Source organism: Xyrauchen texanus, chromosome 25 (genome assembly GCF_025860055.1).
Source record: "Xyrauchen texanus isolate HMW12.3.18 chromosome 25, RBS_HiC_50CHRs, whole genome shotgun sequence".
Lineage (NCBI taxonomy): Eukaryota > Metazoa > Chordata > Actinopteri > Cypriniformes > Catostomidae > Xyrauchen > Xyrauchen texanus.
In genome coordinates, this window is record NC_068300.1 from 21,703,957 (window position 1) to 21,730,578 (window position 26,622).

Genomic DNA, 26,622 nt, shown 5'->3' on the forward strand with positions numbered 1-26,622 from the left:
CACAGAAAAGAAAGTCATATGGGTTCAGAATATTAGGGGGAATAAATAAATACAGAATAAAATGTTTTGGGTGATCTATCCCTTTCAGATTCAAATCTTTGTTTGTTACCAATTTTGTGTAGCTCCAAAAGCACATAAAGGCAGCATAAAAGTCGTTAAATCCACGTCTTCAGAGGCTGTATAGGTGTGGTTAAGAAATACAGAAGATCAATATTTAAGCCCTTTTTAATTTTTTTACTATCAGTCTCCACTTACACATTCTTCTTTTTTTTTTTTTTTTTTTTGGAGATAAGTTTTCTTCATGCATATCGCCACTAAGTTATGCTTGCTGCCAATTATAGTAAAACAAGAATTTAAATATTGATCTCTTCCTCACCCACACCTATCATATTGCTTCTGGAGATATACATTTAACCATTGGAGTCTTGTGGATTACTTTTATGCTGGCACTATAGGCTTTTTGGAGCTTCAAAATTTTGGTACCCATTCACTTGTACTGTGTGGAGCTACAAATCAGAAATATTCTTCTAAAAATCTTAATTTATGTTCAGCTGAAGAACGAAAGTCATACACATCTGGGATGGCATGAGTGTGAGTAAATGATGAGATAATTTCCATTTTTGGGTGAAATGTTCCTATAAACATTAGGAGTTCCATCATCAGCAAGTATAACATAGATTTAGCTAAGTACACCAACTAGACCAGCACAAAATTAGCATAAACAAGACTGAACCAGCATGGATGGTCTAAGCTGGTCTTTTCAGCAGGAATACCAAATAATTCAGCAAAGATAGCCACATGTTCTCAGAACAACTGTAGAACGCATCATCTAATTCATCTGTCACTAATTAAATGAGAAGACAGATAAAGTGTTTTCAGAAAACAGGCATAAAAAAGCTTTCTTAAAAGGAGGTGGAAAGCCTTGCTGTCTAAAAAAATGGCTTCTGGATTTGAACTCTTGCGCTCCAATTTCATTAGTGAAATGAGTTCTCGTGCAGCTCTACCTGAAGTACAAAACTCTAGTGACTGAGGTGAACCGTCTCTTGCTCAACTCTTTCTCCTCCTATCTTTTTCTCTGAATCACATTTTTCATTCCCTCTCTCCTCTAGACCATTACCTCATCCTTTAATTATTCATCCAAACACACATATACAATCAGACTCACTGAAATCTTCCTCAAGTCAGTGCGGCAATAAAAAATGTTTATTAACTGCACTTGAGTCCTGAAAGCCCTATGGTGCTCATCAAATAAACAAATAATGGTCAACCCATGCTCCTGCTGAGAGAGAGGATAAACAACAGCTTAAACCAGCCTACACTGGTTTACTGGTGTTAGCTGGTCTCTCAGCCTGGTTTGCTGGTTTTAGCTGGTCTCCAAACATAGTTTGCTGATTTTAGAGTAGTTGTGGGCACTTGTCAGACAAGGAGAAGCAAAGCATCTTAGGCTTGTTTAAGCTGTTTTATTGTTTTGTATTGTTTTAGTACAAAGAATTACACAACTCTAAAAATTGTTTTAGAGTTGTGTACAAATTTAGATAAAATAGGTCTATAAGAGGAAATGAGATCATCTTTTCTCCTTTCTCTACAAGACCTCATTAGTGGCAAGTGAAATGGGGATGCACAGTTGACGGTTATACCCTGGTGACTGATAAGATGCTGGCAGGCATTACATGCTTATTAAAAAGGTGGTACTTCCTGTTTTGCCAGTAGTAAACTTGGGTAGGGGATCATATGGCAACTCTAACACATAATCTCCATTTCTGGTAGGCTTCCACATCCAACACAAGTCCACTATCACTCCCCCTCACTCCACCCCCTCCAAATGATGTCATCGAACAGAGAAAAGCTTTTTGCATAATCAGTAAGACTGCCAGACACCATGCAAGGTGTTCTTCTCCAATGGTGCCGAATGCCTTATATGCATGAGTGGAGCTGGGCTGGCTGATGCATGCACTGCTGAGAGAAAAACATTAAAGGTGCCAAGAGCAACCAACACTTGACTTCAATTTCAGCACTGAGTGATAAAGTATCTACTAAAGGTGGCATGGGTGAACCGATATAGCAGCAAGCTTTTAGACACCACGTCAAAACTGTCATTTTTTTATTTATTTATTTATTTTTTTATAAAGAGGCCTCAATCACAAGTATCTGACAGCATGCCACATGTATTTGGCAAGGCTGCTCGGGTATGGAATTAAAGGAATATTTCACCCCAATATTTCATCATTCACTCACCCTTACTTTGTTCCAAACCTGTACGACTTTCTTTTCACTGTGTAACACAAAAGGAGATGATAGGCAGAATGACAGCCAAAGTCAACATTCACTTCCAATGTATAAAAACAAAACAAGCTAACCTTCTAACAAAACTCTCCTTTTGTAGATGAAGGAAGACAAAGAAAAGAGGACAAAAATTAGTCATGGAACAACATAAGAGGGAGTAAATGATGACAGACTTTTATTTTATGGGTGAACCATCTCTTCAAGGCTGTAAACTAGCACCATTTTGTAGTATATGTAGTACGAGTAGTGTGTTCACACTGAAAGATGCAACAAGATGTAGTATTCTACAAGTTCATGGATGATGTATTTGTTCAACCTACATTTTATGTTTAATGCTGGACAATTTATGCACTCAAAGGTCACAGATTTTCCTACAAAGCAGAAAGGGCAAGGTTACTAGGCCTGACATGTTACGCCCATTTCACATCGCAAGCTTCAGCGAGATGAGCATAGCGTCAGCATAATTGCAGCTGCAGACTTGATGGGGCTTTCAAACTGTACATCTTTTTTAATTCATATAGTATAAAGACACATATACTACCCTTCAAAAATGCATACACTTGACAGCTGAGTTTACAGTGTGTAGTACATGATTTGATACACAACTTATGTGATAAACTGGCTCAGAGAGGACACCTCATCACCTGAGGCCCTATCGCAATATTCTATCTCCTACAGAGCAGAAGGCTGCTGTATGGCCAATATCACAACAGGCCAGGGCTAAACTAGCCATATCTGCTTGCACGCGCCGCTTGTTTCCTGGCTTTCACTCTTTTCTGCTTCTGAGGCCGGCTATTTTCTCTTCTGTGATGGATAACCCGAGGCTGCTGCCGCCTGACTGGAAAATAGATCTTCATTGACCCCTCAAATTCATTTCAGAGCATCTTCAATAATCTTTTAAAAAAGTCTGAAGAACTATGCAGCAGAACTTTACAGAGTACTGCGAAGAAAGTAATGGATCACAGGAGCTCGAGTTCACAGCCACACATTTCTGTTCTTCTAGAGACAAAATACACAACAAACTTCAAAACTAAAAAGAGCCATTATATAGAAGATTACCCATAACTCATTACAATTATTTGAGTTCTCAGATCTGCACCATTATGCCGCATAAAGGAGTATAGATTGTTGTGTGAGCTTCCAAAAAAGACAGGCGATGATTTCACAGGTTCTATTCACACAAGAACATATACCCAAATGGCACTTTAAAGAATAACAATGAGAGATTCATTGAAATTCATTCTGAAATACTGTGAAGCATTACATTAAATGCAGTGGAAAAAACATTCAATTAGGCATGTCTTAATTGGCAACTACACTGCTAAATCTGGGTTTGAACAGACTTCAATGAAAATTCTCATTCGTCATCATTTACTCAACCTCATGTTGTTACAAACCATGTGATTTTTCTTTCTTCCGTGGATCACAAAAGAATATGTAAGGCAGAATATCCCAGGTGCTCTTTTCCAAAAAATTAATGGAGAAGGACACTGTCAAGCTCCAAAAATGAAAAAACAAAAAAACAAGCCAATCCAAGCAGAGCGTGTAAAAAAATATAAACACATCTGCATTCTTTCTCATTTAGGATATAATTAAGGTTATGAAAAGGCCCTCTCCGGCATAAATCTCCCCGCAACAAAGTGTGAATGAACATTATTTTTTGCTAATTTAAGATGGGGAAAAAGCATAGGGAGACAAGAAACGACAGGGAAGAAGAAAGGGAAATGGGGATCGGGAAAGTACACCGAGCAGGGACTAAGGTCACATTACTGCACCATTTGCCGGAGCAATGCCTACAAGGCCATGGCTCTGAAAGTGTGACTGGAATATTGATAAAAATCTAATGATGAGGTATCTGTCAGTGGATGACTAACATTCTATGATGACATCCCAAATTCGATTCCTAACCATTATGTACTTTATTCAGAATCTTCTGTAGCGATATGAAACTGTAGAACTGCATGAGGAACAGACCAACTTAAATTGTCATTTGTTAATTATCTTGCCTTCCACTGAGCCCCTTAATCATTGTTCACATACACTCACCTAAAGGATTATTAGGAACACCTGTTCAATTTCTCATTAATGCAATTATCTAATCAACCAATCACATGGCAGTTGCTTCAATGCATTTAGGGGTGTGGTCCTGGTCAAGACAATCTCCTGAACTCCAAACTGAATGTCAGAATGGGAAAGAAAGGTGATTTAAGCAATTGTGAGCGTGGCATGGTTGTTGGTGCCAGGCGGGCGGTCTGAGTATTTCACAATCTGCTCAGTTACTGGGATTTTCACGCACAACCATTTCTAGGGTTTACAAAGAATGGTGTGAAAAGGAAAAACATCCAGTATGTCGCAGTCCTGTGGGCAAAAATGCCTTGTTGATGCTAGAGGTCAGAGGAGAATGGGCCGACTGATTCAAGCTGATAGAAGAGCAACTTTGCCTGAAATAACCACTCGTTACAACCGAGGTATGCAGCAAAGCATTTGTGAAGCCACAACACGCACAACCTTGAGGCGGATGGGCTACGACAGCAGAAGACCCCACCGGGTACCACTCATCTCCACTACAAATAGGAAAAAGAGGCTACAATTTGCAAGAGCTCACCAAAATTGGACAGTTGAAGACTGGAAAAATGTTGCCTGGTCTGATGAGTCTCGATTTCTGTTGAGACATTCAGATGGTAGAGTCAGAATTTGGCGTAAACAGAATGAGAACATGGATCCATCATGCCTTGTTACCACTGTGCAGGCTGGTGGTGGTGGTGTAATGGTGTGGGGGATGTTTTCTTGGCACACTTTAGGCCCCTTAGTGCCAATTGGGCATCGTTTAAATGTCACGGCCTACCTGAGCATTGTTTCTGACCATGTCCATCCCTTTATGGCCACCATGTACCCATCCTCTGATGGCTACTTCCAGCAGGATAATGCACCATGTCACAAAGCTTGAATCATTTCAAATTGGTTTCTTGAACATGACAATGAGTTCACTGTACTAAAATGGCCCCCACAGTCACCAGATCTCAACCCAATAGAGCATCTTTGGGATGTGGTGGAACGGGAGCTTCGTGCCCTGGATGTGCATCCCACAAATCTCCATCACTGCAAGATGCTATCCTATCAATATGGGCCAACATATCTAAAGAATGCTTTCAGCACCTTGTTGAATCAATGCCAAGTAGAATTAAGGCAGTTCTGAAGGCGAAAGGGGGTCAAACACAGTATTAGTATGGTGTTCCTAATAATCCTTTAGGTGAGTGTATATTCAATTATATACACAATGTGCCAGGCTGAACATGAGTGATGCCAAGCATTATTGATTCTGGCATGTCTTGTAACTGAACATGATTGGCAAGTTTGAATATGCAAAAGTATGAATGATATGTTCGCTCCATGGCAGAAGGCAAGATTGTATGCGATTCACAATTTCAACTTCAGTCTGTTCCTCACACAAAGCTGTCATATGGCTTCAGAAGACTTGGAATACATGTTTTGAAGATTACTTATATGGTGCTATTTTAATTACTGTAACTTGAAAGCCCTCCCTGTTCCACATTCCCTGTATGGACAAGAGTAGCAACATTCTGCCAAACAACTTCTTTTGTGTTCCACAGAAGAAAGATTATCATGAAAGTTTTAAAAGACATGAGGGTGAAAAATTATTACAGAATTTGTATTTTTGGCAGAAAAAAAAAAAAAGAACACAATATTGGAACTCTGGTAGATTTTACTTACATTTGATGTTAGTTTGAAGAAAATTGATATATTTGACAGTTAGGAGAGCAATCTTCCTAAAAAGCCTCTCTGTGAAGTGAGCTACAACACCGCAATATGATTTCTTCCGAAAACAGGTTTCTGACCATAGCAACCCTGACAACTTACATTTTGACAACCAAACTATAGTGCTGACAGCTCGGATAACAGAGAATGGCTGCAGGGATTTCTGCAGTACATCCAGACTTTCTCACTTCAGATGAGGCCCAATCCAGAGAGTGTGCCCCCTTACTTCCCTGAGACATACATAGGGTGTGTATCAATCTCAACTAGCCGAGCCTACGGCTTACAACCTCAATTAACAGAAAAGGAAAAGACAGGATGATAGAAAGGATGATGTACGCAATACTTTGAGAATACTATGTAAATATTGAGGTATGAAGACATACAGGCGGAGAATATTATAGTGAAGTATACATTGGCTGCATCCAAATTCCAGTACATTCATATGTACTAAATTTGATTAAGGAGTTACTTCTAGGCAGTTGATGACGTATGTTCTGTAGGTGTACAAGTATGTGGTATAAATTCATTCTCGGACGTACTACATCCTACATCCACAATGTTAATACTGTCCTTTGACCATGTGTTATTTGGCATATTGACAACAACCATGAAATACAATTTAATCATAAGGAACAACTTTTTTGGTACCTATGGCACATTAAAGAGTTGCCCGGCTCACAGTTCTCTGCCATTTTTCCTATTCCAACTTTTCAAATCTGCCGCTTCATCCACTACTGTGGCCTTGTGGAGATAACTGGTTGCACACTTCAGAATTTCAGCCAATGCAGTAAGTCATACAGTTATTGTTCGCCCACTTTGTCACAAATACTGAGTTGTCAGATATCCTACTCTTTTGACATACAAATTTTTGCATACTATGTAACAGGCATGTGTGCATATATGAAGAGTGTAAAAAAAGCCATATAATGAAATATGTATTCTTTCTCCTTTAGGATATAAGAAGCTTTTGAAAAGGACCTCTCCTGCAGGCATTTCCCTATGATAAAGTGTTACTGAAGACTTTCAGTATATATATATATATTGTCTTTATTAGATTGGAAAGTGAAGAGGGCAACAAGAAACAGCTGGGAAGAAGAAGGGGAGTGGGGAACAGGAAAGTACCTCAAGCTGGGACTCAGGTCACATTACTGCAGCTCCGACAGTGTGACAGGAATATTGATACAAATCTAATGATGAGGACTGATGTTCTATGCAGGCATCCCAAATTGGGTCCCTATCCAGCCCTTCTGAAAAGCACTTTAAAAAAACACAAGAACATTTCTTACATTAAGAACATTAGTTTTTTCTTCATGGTAGGGACCTACAGAGATGAGCCCTGAGCCATGCCTGCAGTATAGCCCATTTGCTGCTGCCCCAAGGTCAATAGGTAGTCCTGGAGCCTGGCTTGACTCACACCTATTAGGGCCTCTCTGATGGGCTCATTAATTTTAGAAGCCAGAACCAGCATTCCTAAAATCTGAGCTCTGTTGCAGTGCTCAGGCTGGACTAATTGGGGCAAATCAGAGCCTAACATGACGGACATGACCTTAGAAAGAGCCACCCATTCATTTAGCTTGAGAGGCCCTGGCTGGGGCCCATGTGTGCTGAGAAACTGTACAGGAGAACAGCTGGAAGAGATCATGCCAGGCTCCTGAGGGGCGGATTGTCATGCATAATATGGTTCATATGGGGAAAACAAGGGGTGTGTAACTTAAGGTTGGCTATTTTACAAACCTATGTTTTGAGAATGACTCAGGCCCAAAACCTGAGTGTCTGATAGCCCGTTTCTAAATGTATGAATGTACCAGCTACATATGGCAAAAAGTTGTATGTCAAATGAGTAGGACATCCCAAAAAATTAGTATTTATGATACAGTAGCTGAGAATATTCTATATAAATTCTGTATTATCTGCTAGGATTCTAAAGTGTGCAACCAGAGGACACTATACTATGCCACAAGGCCAAGGTAATATTGCTATAGGTACCAAGAATTATGTTCCTCATGAAATTGTACTTGTTAACAACACTGAGTACATAGTTTTTATGGAAGTATTAAGTACATGTTAGGTAAAATATCTTACAGTTCACAGTAAAATGCCAATATGGTGGATGTAGTATTTCCAGGAATGTATTTTTACAATACCTATGTACCTACAGTAGGTACTTAATAAATGGTTGAGATACTATGAAAGTACTGGAATTTGGATGGAGCTATGGTCTCTCATATGCTTCACTGGGGATAAATAATGCCCCAAGATTGAACCACAATGCCTGGTAGAATGGCAGGCTAAAGGGCATTGTTGCAGAGCTACAGCATATTTCCTGGCTTTGCAAGTACATTTATACTTTGATTATGCATTCCCAATGTGTCTCTCATTGCAACAAAGGGGTCGTGCTCATGTTGTAATTTATGAGTTGGATGACTTTTCTTCACCCTTTCGATTTCTCTCTCTCTCTCTCTGAGAGAAGACACATTCATTTGGTGAGGTGTGTTAAAATTCTGCATCTTCTTCCTATGACATACAATCACTTTAATTATGCAAATAATCTCCATTCAGGCTTCTCCAGAGTCGCAAACGGCTGCATTCAACATTGCCTTTATTTGTTCTCTTTCAATTAGTGATTCCAAGATTTATCATTAAATGCAAACAGGAAGATACAAATATGTCCTCCCAATAGGCTACTTACAATATCTTGTCTGTCTTGTTCTCTCATTTTCTCTGCCTTTTCATACTTTTTTTATGGTTGAAATCCAAAGCCTTTGAGCATTGGATGATGCAGAAAGGAGCGTAAGCATGCAATATGCTCAGCGGTAGGGAAGGGTAATATATACATGTACTGTATATATGGCAGATATATATTCACGATATAATCAAAATGTAAAAGTGTAGGCGATATAAAATTAAGCAAGACTGTAAATATCACAATGCTTTTAATACACTTTTTATTTGATACGTTTATCATAAGTCTAACTTCACAATCCTTCCTTTTCTCGCAACTTGCGAGTATGAGAGCATTAAGATTTAGTGTCTCTTATTTAAACTTCAGTAGAAAAATGGCGATAAAAGTTAGATTTTCATTGAATTAGTTCAAATTGTCCACACCAATGATTCGATTAAAAAAAAAGTGGTATTTCTTACATATTAAAATATTTGTAGGTAAATATATAATGCTATGTTGGTGGATATAAAAGAAAATTATTAAATACCTTTATTCGATGTGTTGCTTTAGTGAAAAACAGTGTTGACAACTTGCCTTGATTATCTTATCTATATGTTTACTGTATTTCATTTCTTATTTTAATCTACTTATTAAAATGATTGTTCTTCTGATTGAAGAAAAAACAAATGTAGAAAATAAACAATACATATCAAATATAATCAAAATAGAAAAATATGGATAAATGATTTTTTCGCCCCCGGCCCTTCTTAGCAGTAGGTTTCTTGATGGGAATCAATGCTAGTTTACATGCACACACACTTACATGTAACATGCACATATAGCCACATCTATCACGATCACTCAAGGCGATGGCGGGCTCTTGGTTCTCGGCAGGGCATGGCCGTAAAAGAGCGAGTGTCAATAGAAATGTCGACCTCCAACCTCGCCAGGCTGTCTAAGCACCTTGTCATAATTGTGTGCAGTGGCGCAGAGCACACACGTCAAACAAGCCATTAAGGGGAAGTCTGGGAAACAATACAAATTAGATGAGATGAGTGGGACTCCTGTAGGGTATATGATACCAGAGGCAATGGACAAGCACTAACACAACTGGGCTCTCTATTTGGGCCACAAAACTGTCCAGCGATATATTGCTTCTTTCATAACAGAGGAAGGAGATAACAACCTGCCTGCTTCCATGGGTGCAAATACATAGTCTGTTTTTTTAGCATGAAGGATATCAGATATTAATACCAGAGTATCTTGATGTATACCATGGTACATTATGATTTATATACTTATAATATTTTTTACACAATGCTTCAAGGTACTTCAAAGAACACAATGGTATTACTATGGTACATGTCCACAAGGAATTACAATTGTATCATGTACAAATCCACAAAACTGTAAAGTGCTAAATAGTTTCTAGCATAACAGAGGAGGGAGACAAAAATTGGACTGATTTCATGGTTGCAAATACCTTGTCAGCTGTTGTTAGCATGCAGGACAGAGGCGGTAACAAGAGGAGAGAAAGAGAGAGAGTGTTTTGGGGCTTAAACAAGGAGATTTATGGTTTCCTGCACTCTTCATGCAGACCTACTCCATCATGTCAGCAGTAGTTCAGGGTTTCAGGCACAAACATGGACTTTACTACAGCCGCTGGTGTATTTGAAAAGAATTACAAAGCAATTTCGGCTTGAAGTTACACTAGACTGGACAGAGAAACCAGAGCACACAATTTAGAGGACAGGGGCCTCCTGCTGACTCTGTAAGGATTTCCTGTTATGAAGAAAAGAAGTGTACAAAATCTGTGACCTGTAAGTAGTAGGATACAGTATTAATATATTTACTGAGAAATGTGAGGCAATTACTTTGTACTGTTATTTTTTACTGAGTAATGTTTTTGTCAGTTACAAGATAAAAAAAAAATAATGTTCTGTACTGAAAAAAAATATTATATACAATTATAGCTCTCTATTGAATGTTTATTCTGTCTAAGAGAAACAATTGAGATATTAAAGAGATTTCTAATGTGATTTTTGCATCCTATGGATGGATACATATACTAAAAATGTATTTGAAAAAATGCACAACTGCTTGCTTATATAATGGAATAACACATTCTTAAAGGTTTGGTAGAATCTGTTACATAACCAAGCCAGTCATGAACAATTATACTAATAGAAATACAAGTCAATGTTAGTGTAATAATATAAAATTAATTGTATGCAACATAATTGGTTTCATAATGAGCCGAGAGAGCATTCTAATTTTAACTGTTAAGATTAACAATTAAAAAACCAGTAGGGATTGCCCCACATTACAGTCCCATCAAGTCATATTGCATTACTCCGTGTTTCATCATCTTCTGAAATGCATTACTGCCATGTATTGTAATTACAATAATTAAATCCAAAACTACATCAGGAAACATCTTCCCTCTTCACCAAGATTTACCTCAGCACTAAAATACTGAGTGCTATAAAACACTGATGTTTGCGCTACTTGGTCAATTATGTTATTCATGGGAGCTACCAAAGTGGCAGGCATTCAGGGAAAAAAAAACATTTGGGATGCTAAACAAAGAGAAAAACAGAACAATGTCATTGTAACAGTCCAAAAGCCGGAGCCAAATGCCAATCTAACTGGAACACAAGATTGTAGGCTGGTGTATATTTTCAGTTTGAATATGTGTAAAGTGCTATATAGTTGAAATCTGTTTCAGGTCCAAGTAAGACCTAAGCCATTATAGAACTTCACTGAATGTCCATGGCCTAGGATGAGCCAACATGTTTGAATAGTCATCCAACAACCGACTAAATCAGTGGGGTCAACCAATTTATCACGATAGTCAAATAGTCGTTCAACAACTAACTAGTCAATTAGCGGGGTCAGCTAGATTATCACAATTGTCAACTAGTCACTCAACAATCGACAAGTCAATTAGTGGGCTCAAGATGTTTAGCATGATTGTAGTTGTTCAACAACCGAATAGTCAATTATTGGGGTAAACTATTCTAAGATGACTGTAGAATTCTTGACGGTTGTTCAACAACTGACTTGTTGATTAGCTGGGTCAACAAATGTATCACAGTTGTCCACTAATTGTTCAACAATTTATTATTCAGTTCAGTTAGTGGGGTCAAGATATTTACCATGATTGTTGACTAGTTGTTTAACAACCGAATAGTTAATATGTGGGGACTTGTAGTTTTCATGTTTTATTACCCACCGAATTGTCATTTTTGACTATATGTAGTTTTGCACAACGAATCAGTTACTGATCTATAAAAATGCTGCTTGTTTACACTCTGACCCTCAATATACAAACTTGCTATCTATCTCCAGAAATCCAGATTAACATCAAAACAAGTACACAAACCCACCCCAACTCCTTCTCAAGCAGAGCTTGGTTCTGTTTGTTGCTTATGCAAGCAAATGCTGATTCAACAGAACTACAAAGACAGGCACTCGCAATAATTTTGAGCTGCTGCATTAATGTTCAGGCAGCACAGAGGGCAACAAAACTGTGTTGTTATGATGTCAAACTCAAAAACTATGCTAGAGTTGTGTAGAGTGTATAACAGTTAATCCCCAGATGAATATATGGCACATATTTGATATCTTGATACGCACCGTCCTCAGTAGCCAAAAAAGGGAGATGAACATGATTTTTTTGGGCTCTTTTGTGTGAATTCCGTGACATGAAAAGATTTAATTAAGATAAGAGACTGGTAATAATTAATTCTGCTTCCCTCTGTCAAGAACACCGCAATGGCTGAATAAATTACACAATCTCGGCTTTTTATTTATTATCATCCCCCCCTCCAAGAAAGCCGTTTGAGCTTTTCAAAGCAAAGGAAGTTTGGCAGGGTCTCTGAAAAGTGAGGTATTAAATCGGTCCCACATAAACATCTCAGGCTCAGTCCCACATCCACCACCTACTCATTTCAATCTGCCATTATGTTCTTAGCAGATACAGCTCAGCCACGAGGGGGGATACTCACTGTGACAAACGCAAAAACGGAGGGTGCATTCAGTGGGAAAGTATTCATTACCACACATGATGTTTAGTAGACTGCGAGGACCTCGCTAAGGGTTTGAGTTAACATGTCCATATATTAAAATCTCTCATTTCCAACATGATCCAAATCAAAACCAACAGTGGGAAAGCTAGGTGACCTATTGCTACAGGCTAGGGCTGGGCGGTATGACAGTATTCAACCGGTAAAGATTTTGCTATACAGTTTACACTGCAGTAGATATATTTGCGCGGCTATCAGTGGTTAGGACATAAGGCAGAGTTTTTATGGTTGCCAAGCAACTTCGCAACTAGCAAAACCGCAACTAGAATACAACTGATAGATGTGTGTACATCAGCTATCACTTGTGTCTCATCCATTCAGAATTTGGGAACTATCTGTTTTAGAATATTTGTTTTATTGTTTGAGTCTTTTTATCTAAAGTGTTACATAATGTGAAGCAAAGAATTTATTTCAATGTATTATCCAAAATAGGCATTACCACATGGTTGTTTAAATCATTTTTTTTTTTATTATTGAATCAAATGTGATACATACCCATACCATGATATAAGATTTTGGTCATAGCCCCCAGCCCTAAAATGACCCAATTTAAACCCAACAGAAGGGATGCCAGGTGACCTATTACTGCAGGCAACATCTTTTCTCAATCACTCAGTAATTCACAAGCCAGTCAAACATCTGATCCTTTCCAGAACGCTTCTATAATGATTTGTAATCAGCTTGCGTTTGTGCTTCTAAAATACCCTGCACATACCACTGATTGTTCCTCCATGACTCCTTCCAAAAATAACATTAAGCCATGACAATAAGTGACAATGTTTAGTTAAAACTGAGGGCATCCAAGGACAGGTACACTCTTATCATTTAATGTATTGGGAGGTTTAAAGCGCTCATAACAACATAGTGGGTTAACAGCAACAAACAAACATTTGTTTTACTGAAAGCAAGATGTTCTCTCAAGGCAACTTTCTAAACAGCTACAGAGATAATTAATGGGAAAATTCTCTGCCAAATCTTAGCACGCCTGACCTGTATGTAGGCAACACCCCGCTTAGTCTCAGCAAATCTGGCAGTGCTCTCTCTGCCGCTCACATGGTGACTTGAGAAGCTCAAACTCTGAAGGACAGCAGCTTATTTACAGCGAAAATACTGTTCCAGTTACAAAACAATGCTAATTAAAGGTTGCTTTGTAAGGCTTCAGCGGGTGATTAAAAGTTTTTATAAGGCAGGATTTTCTTGCTAATTGCAGATGCACATATACAAATACAGTGTACCATCAAAAGTAGTAGAAACTTCAATACTGATTGGTTTCAGTTATTTGAAGGGGAAATACTTTCATTTCCTATTGAGCTAGTAATAGACACTCTATTGGTTGTCTGTGATGTGATTTGGTTTAATTAAATATCTGTAGATAATTTGGTCTGGGAATGTCATTATGTCCTTGGATTGGAGGACATGTTACTAGAGTGATTTTTTCTTCTTCTTTCAAATCCTTTATATAAAACATCACAGTCTTGTAACAAATTAATATGGCATCGAAGGATTGAGGATGGAACCAGGGCTAGCTGTAATTGGCTAACTGATGTCCCTTGATGCTCAATGGCCACTAAAGGCAGTGGCCACAAGGAAGAGGAGATGGCTGGGAGGAGAGATTCTCTGTGGGCTTGTGTAGATTTGGCACATAAAGAACTCTCCATATCACAGAGTAATTGGAAATCTAATTAAAAGCTGGCTGTGGTTTTAAAATGGATGGCTAGAGCAGAAACAAACAGACATGCGTATATAGAAAATGTGTGGTGTGATCAATCCAACATGAATGAGTTTTGTGACTTCACTTTCTGCCTTGTGATTCTTTTCAAGCTCTTGTCTTAAGAACTGTGGGCTTTCAAAACAATCTCTTCTGTCATTAAACTTATATTTCAAAAAGAGGTTGATAGAAGTGTATCCTGCCTCAATTTCATTGCGAGTCAGAGATACATTTTAAGTCAAATATGAAGAGTTTCCGATCCCTAAAGTGTTGATAAGGAGTAAGATTAATCAAAACATAAATCAGACATAATTACGTAGCACTGCCACATGGACACCATTTCAAAGAGATAATAACTATTGTCTTGTACCTGCAGGGAAGCCGAATTCATCTCGAGACCATTGCAAATGAATGGATTTTCAACAAGACTTTCCTCAAATACCTTGATAGCAGAACATCCTACAGAGCAAATGATTGTGCAATTACTGGGCAAATCTAGCTTGTCCCCAGCAGAGCTGTTTCTTCAAATGGTGATGTTGATCTCGGAATTGATATTACTATTTGTTTGCTGCTTCTTTGGAGATCCAGGCTTTAGTTTTAGTTTTGCAATAATGGCCATGATGAAGACTTTTTGCAAAACCAAAATGTTTGCACGTGTGGACCTGCACTAAAGTTAATTATACAATGTGTCTTTTTGGTGCATTAATAATGACTACTCCCACACACAGCTATTTTGTTCAAGTATTTACAATGGTGTCCATAATGAAGCTCCCTTCAGCTCGTAAAGAGAAACATCTCCACTGCCAACCGCTCAGGAGTAACCTCCAAAACCCATTTCATGTTGCTGCACATAAATATTAATGAACAGAATGGAGAAACCAGCTGTTTTTCCCAATTAATTTGTGTAGAGATCTGCCATTTGCCAATAAATTGTTGTTGTATAATTAATGACTCTCAGTGCATGGTGGCAACAAGAGAAACAAAACTTCATTTAATATTGAGATTTATATTCATCAACTTGGCAAAAGCAGGCAGCTAATCAGCTTCAGGAATGCATGAAGCTGCATCCCTAGCACCAAGGGAATGTGGGGAAACATTTTGTTGCATGCCCAAGAATCAGTCATTTTGCATCCCACCTCGGAGTAATCCAATCCCGAATCAATTTCCTGAAATCAACTTGTCAAAAGATTTCTATAGCAAAGCAGTTGTCCCTCCCTGCCTTTCTCTGACGATTATAAAGGGATAGTTTATGCAAAAATGTACATTCTGTCATCAAAGAAAGTACTACCAGTTTGAAACAACATGAGGATGAGTAAATTATGATTTATTTATTTTTTAAATTTGGGTGAACTATCCGTTTCTAAGGCTGCACACAAGCTGATGATGGGAAGCAGCACCACTGGTGAGGAATGCCAACTTCAAACAACAGACAAGTCTGAGTTGAGATCATTATCTGGGCAGGCTGAAAACATTCTGGTCAGGAGAATTCAGATGGGACTTACCATCAGGAGGTGGAGCAGGTGTAAAGTGAACAGGTTTATCTGCAGAGAGAAAATAGAGAGAGAAGCACATTAGTTAAAAGGAAGATTTCAGGACATCCCAGGTGGTCATGTAGTCGTTTTAAATGAGTAGGTGGACAGTGACTACATGGCTCTATTTCAAAGGTTAAATCTTATAAAGAACAAAGAAGACAGATCAGACTGAATATAAGATTAAAGAAATATTCCAGGTTAAATACAATTTGAGCTCATTTGACCGCATCTGTGACATGACATGCTGTCAATTGACACAGAAAATACTGAAAAATGTGTTTACATTATAGCACTTCAAATGGAAGTCTATGGACTGATCGTACAGCATTAGAGATAAAACACTATTCACCACAATATTTTACCATTTTAGCAAAAAAGTTAAATAAAATAACGCAATAAATGCAATATCCGATTTTTCCCTTCCTGAACATTTACTAATGTTTTTCTCTACTTCCTATGGCTAAAACTGACATATATCAATTTTCAGGAGGTACACGGTCGACGAGACTGCACACCCTAGCACATAAACTGATTGTGTGGAGCAGTGCACTCTTATTTATACATGTGCCGCATGTCCTGGGCATAATAAAAACAGGAGCGAATTTACTGTACAGTGAATGGAGACTTTACCCATTAGTGGTAAGCCAGGTGTAGCTGCCGTATCTTTTCGTATCACCCAAAAACACTCATTGTCATCTGAACTAATGTTAAAAACGAAACCCCACGAAAGAGACCTAGCATGTGCAGGATTGAGACTGAACTGAAGCCAAAGGCTGATTTTTAATTTCAGAGAGATTTTAAACCTCAGCAAATTAAACATAACATTAAATATGTTTTATATCTGTACGTATAATGTGTAATAATGCATTGGCATTGTACACTTAAGTATATTGTGCCATGTGATATGAATTAAACTTTCCCATTTACTGTAAATTTATTAATAAAAAAGTACACTGGAAAAGCTTAATAACTGTAAAAATGCACACACAAAAACTAACTATCCACAAAAAACTAAACATTTTATTTAAATAATTATAATTATATCCAGGGTGGGGAGGGTTACTTTTGACATGTATTCCACTACAGATTACAGAATATTTTATGTAAAATGTAATTTGTAACGTAGTCTGTTAGATTACTCAAGGTCAGTAACGTATTCTAAATACTTTGGATTCTTCAGCACTGGTAGATTTTTTTCACTTGTTTTGACTATAAAAACTCTGTCAGTACAGTAAGACAAAATACATGTCAAATACATTCTCTGAAAAAACTAAACATCATATGCAGTGTTGTTTCTAAAACAAGTTCAATCAAACTGATCATGTTTTAAGGATTTTTGTATTTATTTATTTTTTTACAGGAAATCAATACAAAAATTATTATCAAGAATATGATTTTTGTCTTAATATCAAAGATCTTACTGGAAAAAAAGAAATTACGATCCAACGGGAATTTTCTTGATAAAAAATATGTTCATGACTGGTAACGTGCATGTAAAATGGATAAAAAATGCATTTTAACTTAGCGTAAAGGTGACATTTTACACAAGGTTTATTTATATTTATTGTGCTCCAAACATATTTCAAATTTCTCTGTCTGCTCGTATGAATGTAACACATCATAAGAAAGTGTTTCACCACTGTTCAAATGCACTTTGGAGCGCATAATTTATATGTTTAAATGTTTTCCATCTGAAAGCACTAAATATTAAATGAAACAAATGACAATAAAATGCAAAGTAATCTCATCAGTAATCAAAATACTTTTTGAATGTAACTATATTTTAAATACCAATGATTAAAATTGTAACTTTAGTGGAATACAGTTACTTGTATTTTGTATTTTAAATACGTATTCCTGTTACATGTATTCTGTTACTCCCCAACCCTGATTGTATATTATACATAAATTATAATTACACATAAATATATAATGACTAACCAATTTCCTGCAAGATCTTTGAGACAAAGTATAAAGTAAATATATTTATGATTATATTTTAATGTTTGTTTTAATATAGCATGTTCTAATCGCGATTAATCACAGAAAACTTCACCAAGATTGATATTGATATAAATTTATATTTAGGCCTAATGGTAATCTACAGCATGCCACAGACCTACAATATACACAATATTCCTTAAAAGCTGATAACACCCATCACTGGACCTACTGTATGTATTAAACCTCAGCCAGTGACCCTTGCCTAGAGAGAAGTTGCCCCAACAAGCACCAACATTTCTAACATTCTGAACTTAAATATTGTATTTAGCATGCTGGGAAATATAACAGCCATTTTCACACTGCCACAAATAGCAGCGCCGGATTGTTGAGTTTTGTGCTGGTGTTTGTTGGGGCAGTGTGAACTATCCTTAACTTGAATGAGGGAAATGGAATGTGTTCTTCAGTAGCTTTGCTTGAGCTACTCCACTAATAAATGTAATAATATTCACATTGTAAAATCAGCCAAAACAGTACTATGCAGAAACTCATTAAAATGTGCACTGACTAAATGCGAGAACTGTCACAGAAGTTGGAAACGCCCTCACGCAGTCTAACTGTCCTCGAACTGAAGTCATTAAGAAAACACAAAACTCCGCTACCTTATCACTCTTGACAGAACTGGCTTTTCAACAACAGGTGCATTAAGCCATTTGCTAAAGTGCAGCCACAACACCCTATGCCTGCTGGTAGGAATAACCAACGCCACTAAACTAACACATCAATTGCCCAACCAGGCGGGATGCACACACCCACATACACTATGAGCCTATCGCACAGGCCAGTGCTTGAATCTCTGCTCCTCTCTTCACCAACACCCCCAACTGCCAGGATAGAGTTTAATTTTAGGTTCATTTTAAATTGCTTGTCAACAACTGAGCACAAGGAAGATTGGACAGCCGGCAGTTGAGAGAGAAGGAAGGGAGAGAGACAGAAAAACACAGAGGGAGACGAAGGGGTGAGAGAGAAAGAGCAAACGAAAGAGAGAAGGGAAGAGATGGGAAACGTCTGGCTGTGTTTCTCTCCTTGAATAATGAAGTGTCTGTTGAACTGGTCCGAGAGTCAATCATGACAGTTACAACATTTCATCCTCAGGGAGACATTGCTGAGGGTGAATAACACACACACACACACACACACACACACACACACACAGAGAGAGAGAGAGAGAGAGAGAGAGAGATGTGTATCATACAGAGACAAAACATATACTGCTCACACACTGTAATTTATATCCCGGGGACATCCACCAACACAGCACAGCTTTATGTCCAATGGCAGTAGAGGACAAAGCAACTGCCTTTAAAGGTCTTACAGGGACATCATATGTCTCACATGTAAATGATCCACGGCTGTGAAATTCAAGACAAGGTTTACCTCTAGCACATTTGTGTTCTGTATTTCCAAATTCACTTTGCTCCATTAAAGGGGAATAGTTACCAACTGCTAAGTGGCCTCAAAAAGCATTTGGACACTTCAGCCATGCTTAAACGTTGATGAATATCCATGCATTATATAACTAAATATCAGACCAAGTGACATCTTTTTTCAAGATAATACAAGCACAATATGAAGTTTGTTAAGTTTTAAGTAAAAAAAAAAACAATGCATATACTGTTCAAAACTAAGAATACAAATATAATGACACTCTTTGGTTGTAAAAACGTTAGTGGAAGATAGCCATAGTTAATCTGATGAACTTTGTTTACTCCACTAGGACACCTGTGTGAAATTGAGGGGAACTGACTTCAACATCAACTAAACATCACATTGAGACTAGCTGCATAAAAATAGTAAAATGCCTCAGGAAAGTGAATTTAGTTCTGAGAAAAGGTCTAGCATTATTTGTTTGCCTATGACACTTGCTTTGCTATTTTATTAATGCAATGAAATTCATACATTTTCATACATTTTGGCTTAAGTGTGCTTATACTTTTGGGGCATAGTAGGGCAGAGAATTATGGCCGTTACTTCCGTTGTCAAGTAAACAGTTGTTATTATGATGTACGTCCATTCATTCTTTCATTGCGGTTTTAAGATTTTGAGGAGAGCGTGTATGATTACGTATGAGCATACATCAATCACTATACCAGTGTGTTATTGAACGTTAATTAACTGCAATAAAGTAATAAAGACAAAGAAAGCACGAACAAAACTGGCATGCTGTTTCTCCCAGATGCAGTTGAGATATAATCTAAGCAGAAACGCAACAAACGCTGTGCTGGTTCAGCTTTAGATGTGTGTGCTTGTAATCTTGTCACCCTGCATGTTCGAATCAGACAGACACACTGAGGAATAGCAGTGAAGTTCTCATACTTGGGTATGTTATCGTTAGGTAAGTTGTCTGATTGGACGGTTATTTCCTTTTAAAAACACATAGTTTGAAACATTTGTTTGGCTGGTGAGAGGTGGTGCTTCACTGCCATACAGGACGCATCAGGACAGCATTTTAAACCTCAAATGCAATGTGGTTTTTGACTACCTCTGTAGGTGTTTTTGTGATCCAAATCACAAAACATTTTGTAACCTGTTTACAACAATATTTAGGACTGACCATTTGTGATCTGAACATCAGAAACCCGTCTTATTACCAGCTGTAAATAAGGACTAAAATGATTGCAGTCAGATCTATAGGGAATGTTATAGAATGACTTCCGGCGGAAGTCGCAACCACATTTGTTTGCGTGTGTGTGTTTGTTTACTGATGTGTACGCATATGTGCTATGATGGATGGCTGATGGGTTTGGTAGTGAAGATGAGCAGCTCTAGTCCTATTTGGCCTCTCTCTTCTGTGCCTGCTACATGAAAATGGAAATGATGATCCCTTGGTCTGCATCCCACTCCAACAAGCTTTCAAATGCTACGATGCACCTCTCCATGTTAATGGTTCTCCTTTCACTCTGTCCAGTTTTTACTCTGCTTTGAGGAGCTGGGATGCAGAGTTCTAACTGAGTTTATGTTTAAATCTAATGGAATCTGTCTGGATTCAATCGATTTTGCGACATGGCCGGCTTATAAATTTACCCCCACACACAGACTCCTTTATTGAGGGATGGAGAGTGCACATTTTCAGAATTTCATGAAGGGACCTTTTTGGTCTTTTAATATAGATCTAATGGAGAGTCACGGCCGACCCCTTTAAGCGAGGGCACAAGTAGGATTATGAGAAATGAGGTAGGTAATGGTTTTCAGAGACTACATAGGGCTGAATGCTCTCTTCATCTTTCTCTGTTTGCTTTCTCCTTTCCCAGGCCTTTTCCCAACAATAGTAAACAAATCTGAAAAGATATCTGTCTCTGCACGCGAGGAAGTTGCATGTATAATAATGGTGGGGGAAAAAATATATAAATATTTCAAAGAATCCAAATATTTTACCTCTCAACACTGCATCGATATTCTTACGCTAAAAAGTCATTTTTTAGCTACTTTTTGTATGCTAATGAGTGGTGGTGGTGTAGTGGCTAAAGCACAGGGCTGTTAATCAGAAGGTCACTGGTTTGAACCCCACGGCCACCACCATTGTGCCCTTGAGCAAGGCACTTAACTCCAGGTTGCTCCAGGGGATTGTCCCTGTAATAATTGCACTGTAAGTCGCTTTGGATAAAAGCATCTGCCAAATGCATAAATGCATAAATGTAAATGTAATTCAGAATGTGATAAGAATATACAGTGCGTCTTTAACTTGTTTAATTTGAAAGGATGGCCATACAGATTCCCTGTGCATCTAGTATTGTAATTATAAAGGCAATTCCCTCACACTGTTTTATTTATTTGTTTATTTATTAATGATGTAAATTCTTAAGCTCTATATAACATCTATGGCTCAACAATGAAGTAATGCCGGATGTTACGGATTTGTTTTGCAAAGCACCGAAGTCCAATAATGATGAATGTGAAACATGTGAGTAAAAGATTGCAATATGGTCCTAATAAATTGTCCAACTTGGTCTTCTGATGTTGTAGCCCTTCCGCCTCTTGGTTCGATATGTTGTATATTCTGAGATGCTATTCTGCTATCAATAATTGTTACCGTATACTTTCTGTAAACTCAAACCATTTGGGAAATCTCTGTTGACCTCTCTGGAAGTTTTTTTTTTTTTTTTTTTTTTGTCTGGAGTCTAGAGACAACCGTCTAGAGACTGTTTAGCCGTCAACCGTCTAGAGACACACAATTGGCTGACTAGATAATCGCATGAATCAGTAGGTGTGCGGGTTTTCCTAATAAAGTGCTCAGTGACTGGATCAGTTTTAATCCTGCAATACATTTAACATAATTATTGCATTACAAACCAGATATCTAATATTGTCCCTTATGTTAAAATGTAGCTGTTTTAATATCTACTTTACAGATTCACCAAGTCTATGATCTTTCCCCAAGCCCTCACCTCTAATAATGTGTCTCACACATATTCTTTTTTAACACAGCAGCAATGTGCTTAATAGTGCAACAACATCTGTGCAATTTTCCCTTTTTAAAAAAAGTAATTAGAATTTCATTGCAATTAAGCTTTTATTGATCCTTCAGCACTGAAGATATGTTTCTATTTAATTAGGTTGAAAAACCTTCCTCATGTTGTATATCCCTAACAAATTCTATTTATTTTTTCTGCTATGAAATCATAGTCTGAAATCAAGGTATTGTGTTTCCATTCACCTATGAATTTACAGAGGCAGAAAACCGGGGATCCAACAGCACAAAAAAAGGCAGATAAACAGGATGAGATGGTAATACAACCAAAAAAGAAAAAGAGCAGTGTTACCTGCTGCTCTATGTCATCAAAGTGCATTCTGACACGCTCTGAAGCTTACACATTTTTTCTTCAATCCCCCCTTTGTAAGCATAGCGGCAAATCTATCTGGCAACACGCAGGTTGGCAGGGTACCCTAAGACACCAAAGTGCTTGCAGATTCACTCAAGCAGGTACTGTAAGCACTGACGCTAATGCCAAGCTTTCACATCCAAAGGCATTTAATCTGCCCCCTTTATCGCAGTGTGCAGTCTAAATACCACTGCTTCAGGGATAACAGAATGCCACTGGCTCATGTTTTTAAATGCAAGCGCCGAAGCACTTTGTAGAATCAGGACAGTTTATCTGTGTCATCTTAAATAATTTCATTGTCAGGCAAAGGATCGAAGCCTACACATTAAGAGATTAGATTTTGCTTGCCATCGATCCTTATTGAACCATCTATCTATCAAAATGTCTCTCTCTGCCTCTGTTTACATCACTGGAAGAAAACTCTACCACACACACCATGGAAAGGACCACTGGCCAGTAACTTGTAAGACACACATATACTGTATTGCAATTGGGTTGTGGCATGAAAGCTCACAGTAGACACTCACTACACAGTCTACAGGCATTATCAACTAAACTTCCATGCAAAGGCAAACACAGTAGCTACACATTTTTAAGCAAATCAGATCTCTTAATCTATGATCTATCTTGTGACAAATGGTTTGGCTGAAATATTTTCAGATTCACAGAAAAAGAAGTGTGAAAACTTTGGTGTAGTTAATGCATTTTTCCATAGCATTATGTGCAAATTCACATAAACACACATATGCAAACAAATACATACACTGCATGTCATGTTTCACTAACTGTGACCTACAGTTATTGAGGAAGAGGAGTACAGCGAAGCCGAGTGTGGAAGTGGCCAGCAATATGAGACAGATGTTGCAAGGTATCATAAAGTACCGCACGACCAGCGACACTTTGTGCTGGTACATGCGATCCCGCACCGGGGGCGGCGTGGGGTACTGACAACTGGTCATACTCCACTCCACGTTTTCTCTAAAGTACGCCAGCACGGCAGGTGTTCCAAAACAGACTTTGAGAAAAAAGTATTGTTGAGATGAAAGAAATCCCAAAATGGTACCAACAATTTCAGCTTAAACTCCACTGGTGCTTCTCGAATTTATCGCAGTTACTTTCAGAAAAAAGTAGATTAATGTTTTCACCGGTCTCCAAGCAACACATTCTGTTCCCAAATAACATCCTCTACGGGACAGTGATGGTCCCATTCCTACTGTCCCCGACCTTTCCGCAACTCTTCCATTTCTTTCAAAAGCACAGGGGAGGTGTGTCATGAAAGGTTAGTGCTTGAGTTTGCTTGAGTGTGTTTGACCAAAGCTCTGCTGGAACCTTGGCCCAGATTGGCAACACGCACAAACAACTGCAAACAATACCAGTGCACTTTGTACTTTAAATCCACAAACACAGAACCCCACAGCTTGGTGAATTTGCAATGAATTGGCTCTTAATTTGTCTGCAGAAGTTGTCGTTTTTGTTCTTAAAATGAAGTACTAGGGCACCATAATTCTCAAAGTTTCCTATCTGGTATCCTCAGATGTTCTACCACCTGTCTGTGCCCAAGAGCAGCATGGAGATGCCAGGCTGGTCTCTGTGTGATATGTGTCAAGATTGACGGCGTGTGTGGCTGGACATCATGTACGTTTTCTGCACAGGGAACTGCTCAGATGCTCACATGCTGCAATAAGAGTGATTAGCCATTGCTTTACACACACACTCCCAAATACTCAGCAGAACTGCAACACCAGGCTCATCTTCAGTCAAAAGTGCAATTTGAAACCTCCCCCCCCCCTGACTCCACCTCAGTCCCCAGAATGAATGAATAATTAGCCCTCAGAGAGTCAGCAGCTGTCTTTGGCCAGCGCTACCATATGCCTTAGAGTGCAGCAGGATCTTTTTTTCCTTCAACCCCCTTGTGTATCCCCCCACCCCTGCCTTCAAAACACAGAGCTCTTCTCTGACAACGAACCACGACCTCCCCTCGAGTCTGCGTATATCGCTACAAATGAACTGAACAGTGGAAAGTTATAGGTGTCTAATGAGTTGACTCTTCCCCAAGAACAGTTGCCTCAGTCAGAGTAGAGGCGTGATACTTGATCCGGGCTGCCAGAAACAAAATATCAGGAGCAGCTGAGATTGCAACCATACAAAACAAACTGGATCAGGAGGAAGAGAAAAGAACTGCTTTAGACAGTGTTGTTCATAGTTCCCTTTTCCATAGTCCGAAAACTATGTGGGCAATTCCAGAGAATAGACAACCTCCTCTTGAGCACTGAAGTTGTTCTTCTCTCTGAAAACAGTTTCATTAGAGTCAGAAGCTATTTAAAGGGCTCCCTCGATCTCGCTCTCTTAAGCATCCATTGCTTTTCTCTGTTCCTCTCCTGGTACCTTTCCTTGTGTCCTGGGCTCAAACTCGCTCCAGCTGATCCTCAGAGGAAGTGTTCACTGCCAGTCAAAACATTCTCTCTGATTGCCACTATCCATGTCAGAATATCTCCCAGGCAGCAGGTACTCTGTCAGCGCGAGCTTGCGTTCAGCCAGCACTTCTTAGCCAGAGAGAGAGAGAGAGCGAGCGAGTAGTGGTAGGGGAGCGGCACATAGAAATGAATGGAGAGTGAGGGAGTCAGAGGAAAAAAGCAGAAAAAAAGAGATGCAAACTGGCTGATAATACTTAATCCAACCTCTTGGATATGCTAAACAATGCGCAGAGCGTATCTTCTACATCCTCATGGTAAGGACGCGCATGCCTCTCTCTCTCTGCCTCGAATGAAGGAAAAAACAGCGAGAGGAGGAGTGGATGAGGGGCTGTCTCTAACAAAGGGTTGGGGAGGGGTGAGAAGGGGGGAGGCAGCGAGGGTGTGTGTGTGTGTGTGGGGGGGTGACGGAGAATGAAAGCTTTTGGGAATACTTGGGAGTGTTTTAAAAGGGAGGAAGCTGGAATGACAGCGAAAACACAAAAGGGCAATTGGACCAAAAACATTTAAATCCTTTTGAGTTTATAATGATTTAAAGGCTAGTATGGCCAACAATGTACTAAACGTTGTGATTTAACTGAGAAGGGGAAAAAATCTGTTATTTTTTTCTTTACTTTTTGATTGGGTTGTGATCTAATTGAGTTTTTTTTACAAGCTATAAAGAAAAAATACTGAATTTACAAAGCACAACAAAGATGTGGTTTCTGAGGGGAAAAGAAAAAACAAAAATATGAAATGGAAATCAACAGGCAAACACATCCCTACTCGAATTATTTATACGCTCTGTTTCTTAACCCACCCAGTTCTGGATACCAGGTCATGTGCAAACACAACAACAAACACAAATTTTCACAAGGTTGTGCACTGTTTCACATCAGGGGCCATTTATCACTTTGGACACAGGCTTTCCTTTGACTTAAGGGGCCCTGTGGAATCAAGCTCTTGAAGTACCTTCCAGAGAACACGGTGTCAGCCAAACCACCATCATGGGGCTCAAGGTTCTCTCGCTTGCTTTGGTCCTGCACACCCAAAATAACACCCATACACCTCCTGAGCCATTATTCTCCCTTCTGGCTGTCACATAAATGTCTAGGTTACTGTTGTAACTAGGGGTGGCAGGAAAAATCGATTCTTAGATGCATCACGATGCGGACTTGCACGATTCTGAATCGATTCACAAACGTCAAGTATCGATTTTATGAATGTTTCTTGCTAACATAATTTTGACGGAATGCAAAAGACGGACCTCGTAAGTGTGCAATAACAGCGGCCGGACAGTC

The 26,622-nt window shown here is 38.7% G+C and overlaps 1 protein-coding gene across 4 annotated transcripts in view; it reads right to left on the bottom strand.

The window, feature by feature from the left end:
• The window catches only part of LOC127618731 (agrin-like), a 318,903-nt gene that overhangs the window by 158,428 nt on the left and 133,853 nt on the right, over positions 1 to 26,622 (bottom strand). For 2 of the 4 annotated variants that reach the window (XM_052091346.1, XM_052091345.1), the window contains exons 1-2: positions 23,668 to 24,654; positions 16,021 to 16,059 (exon numbers count right to left, since the gene is read on the bottom strand). In XM_052091346.1, the coding sequence (XP_051947306.1) occupies positions 16,021 to 16,059; positions 23,668 to 23,830 (202 nt within the window). In that variant the 5' untranslated portion in view covers positions 23,831 to 24,654. Of the gene's footprint in view, positions 1 to 16,020; positions 16,060 to 23,667; positions 24,655 to 26,622 lie in introns of those variants that run through there. The other 2 variants (XM_052091344.1, XM_052091343.1) reach the window with 1 other exon arrangement.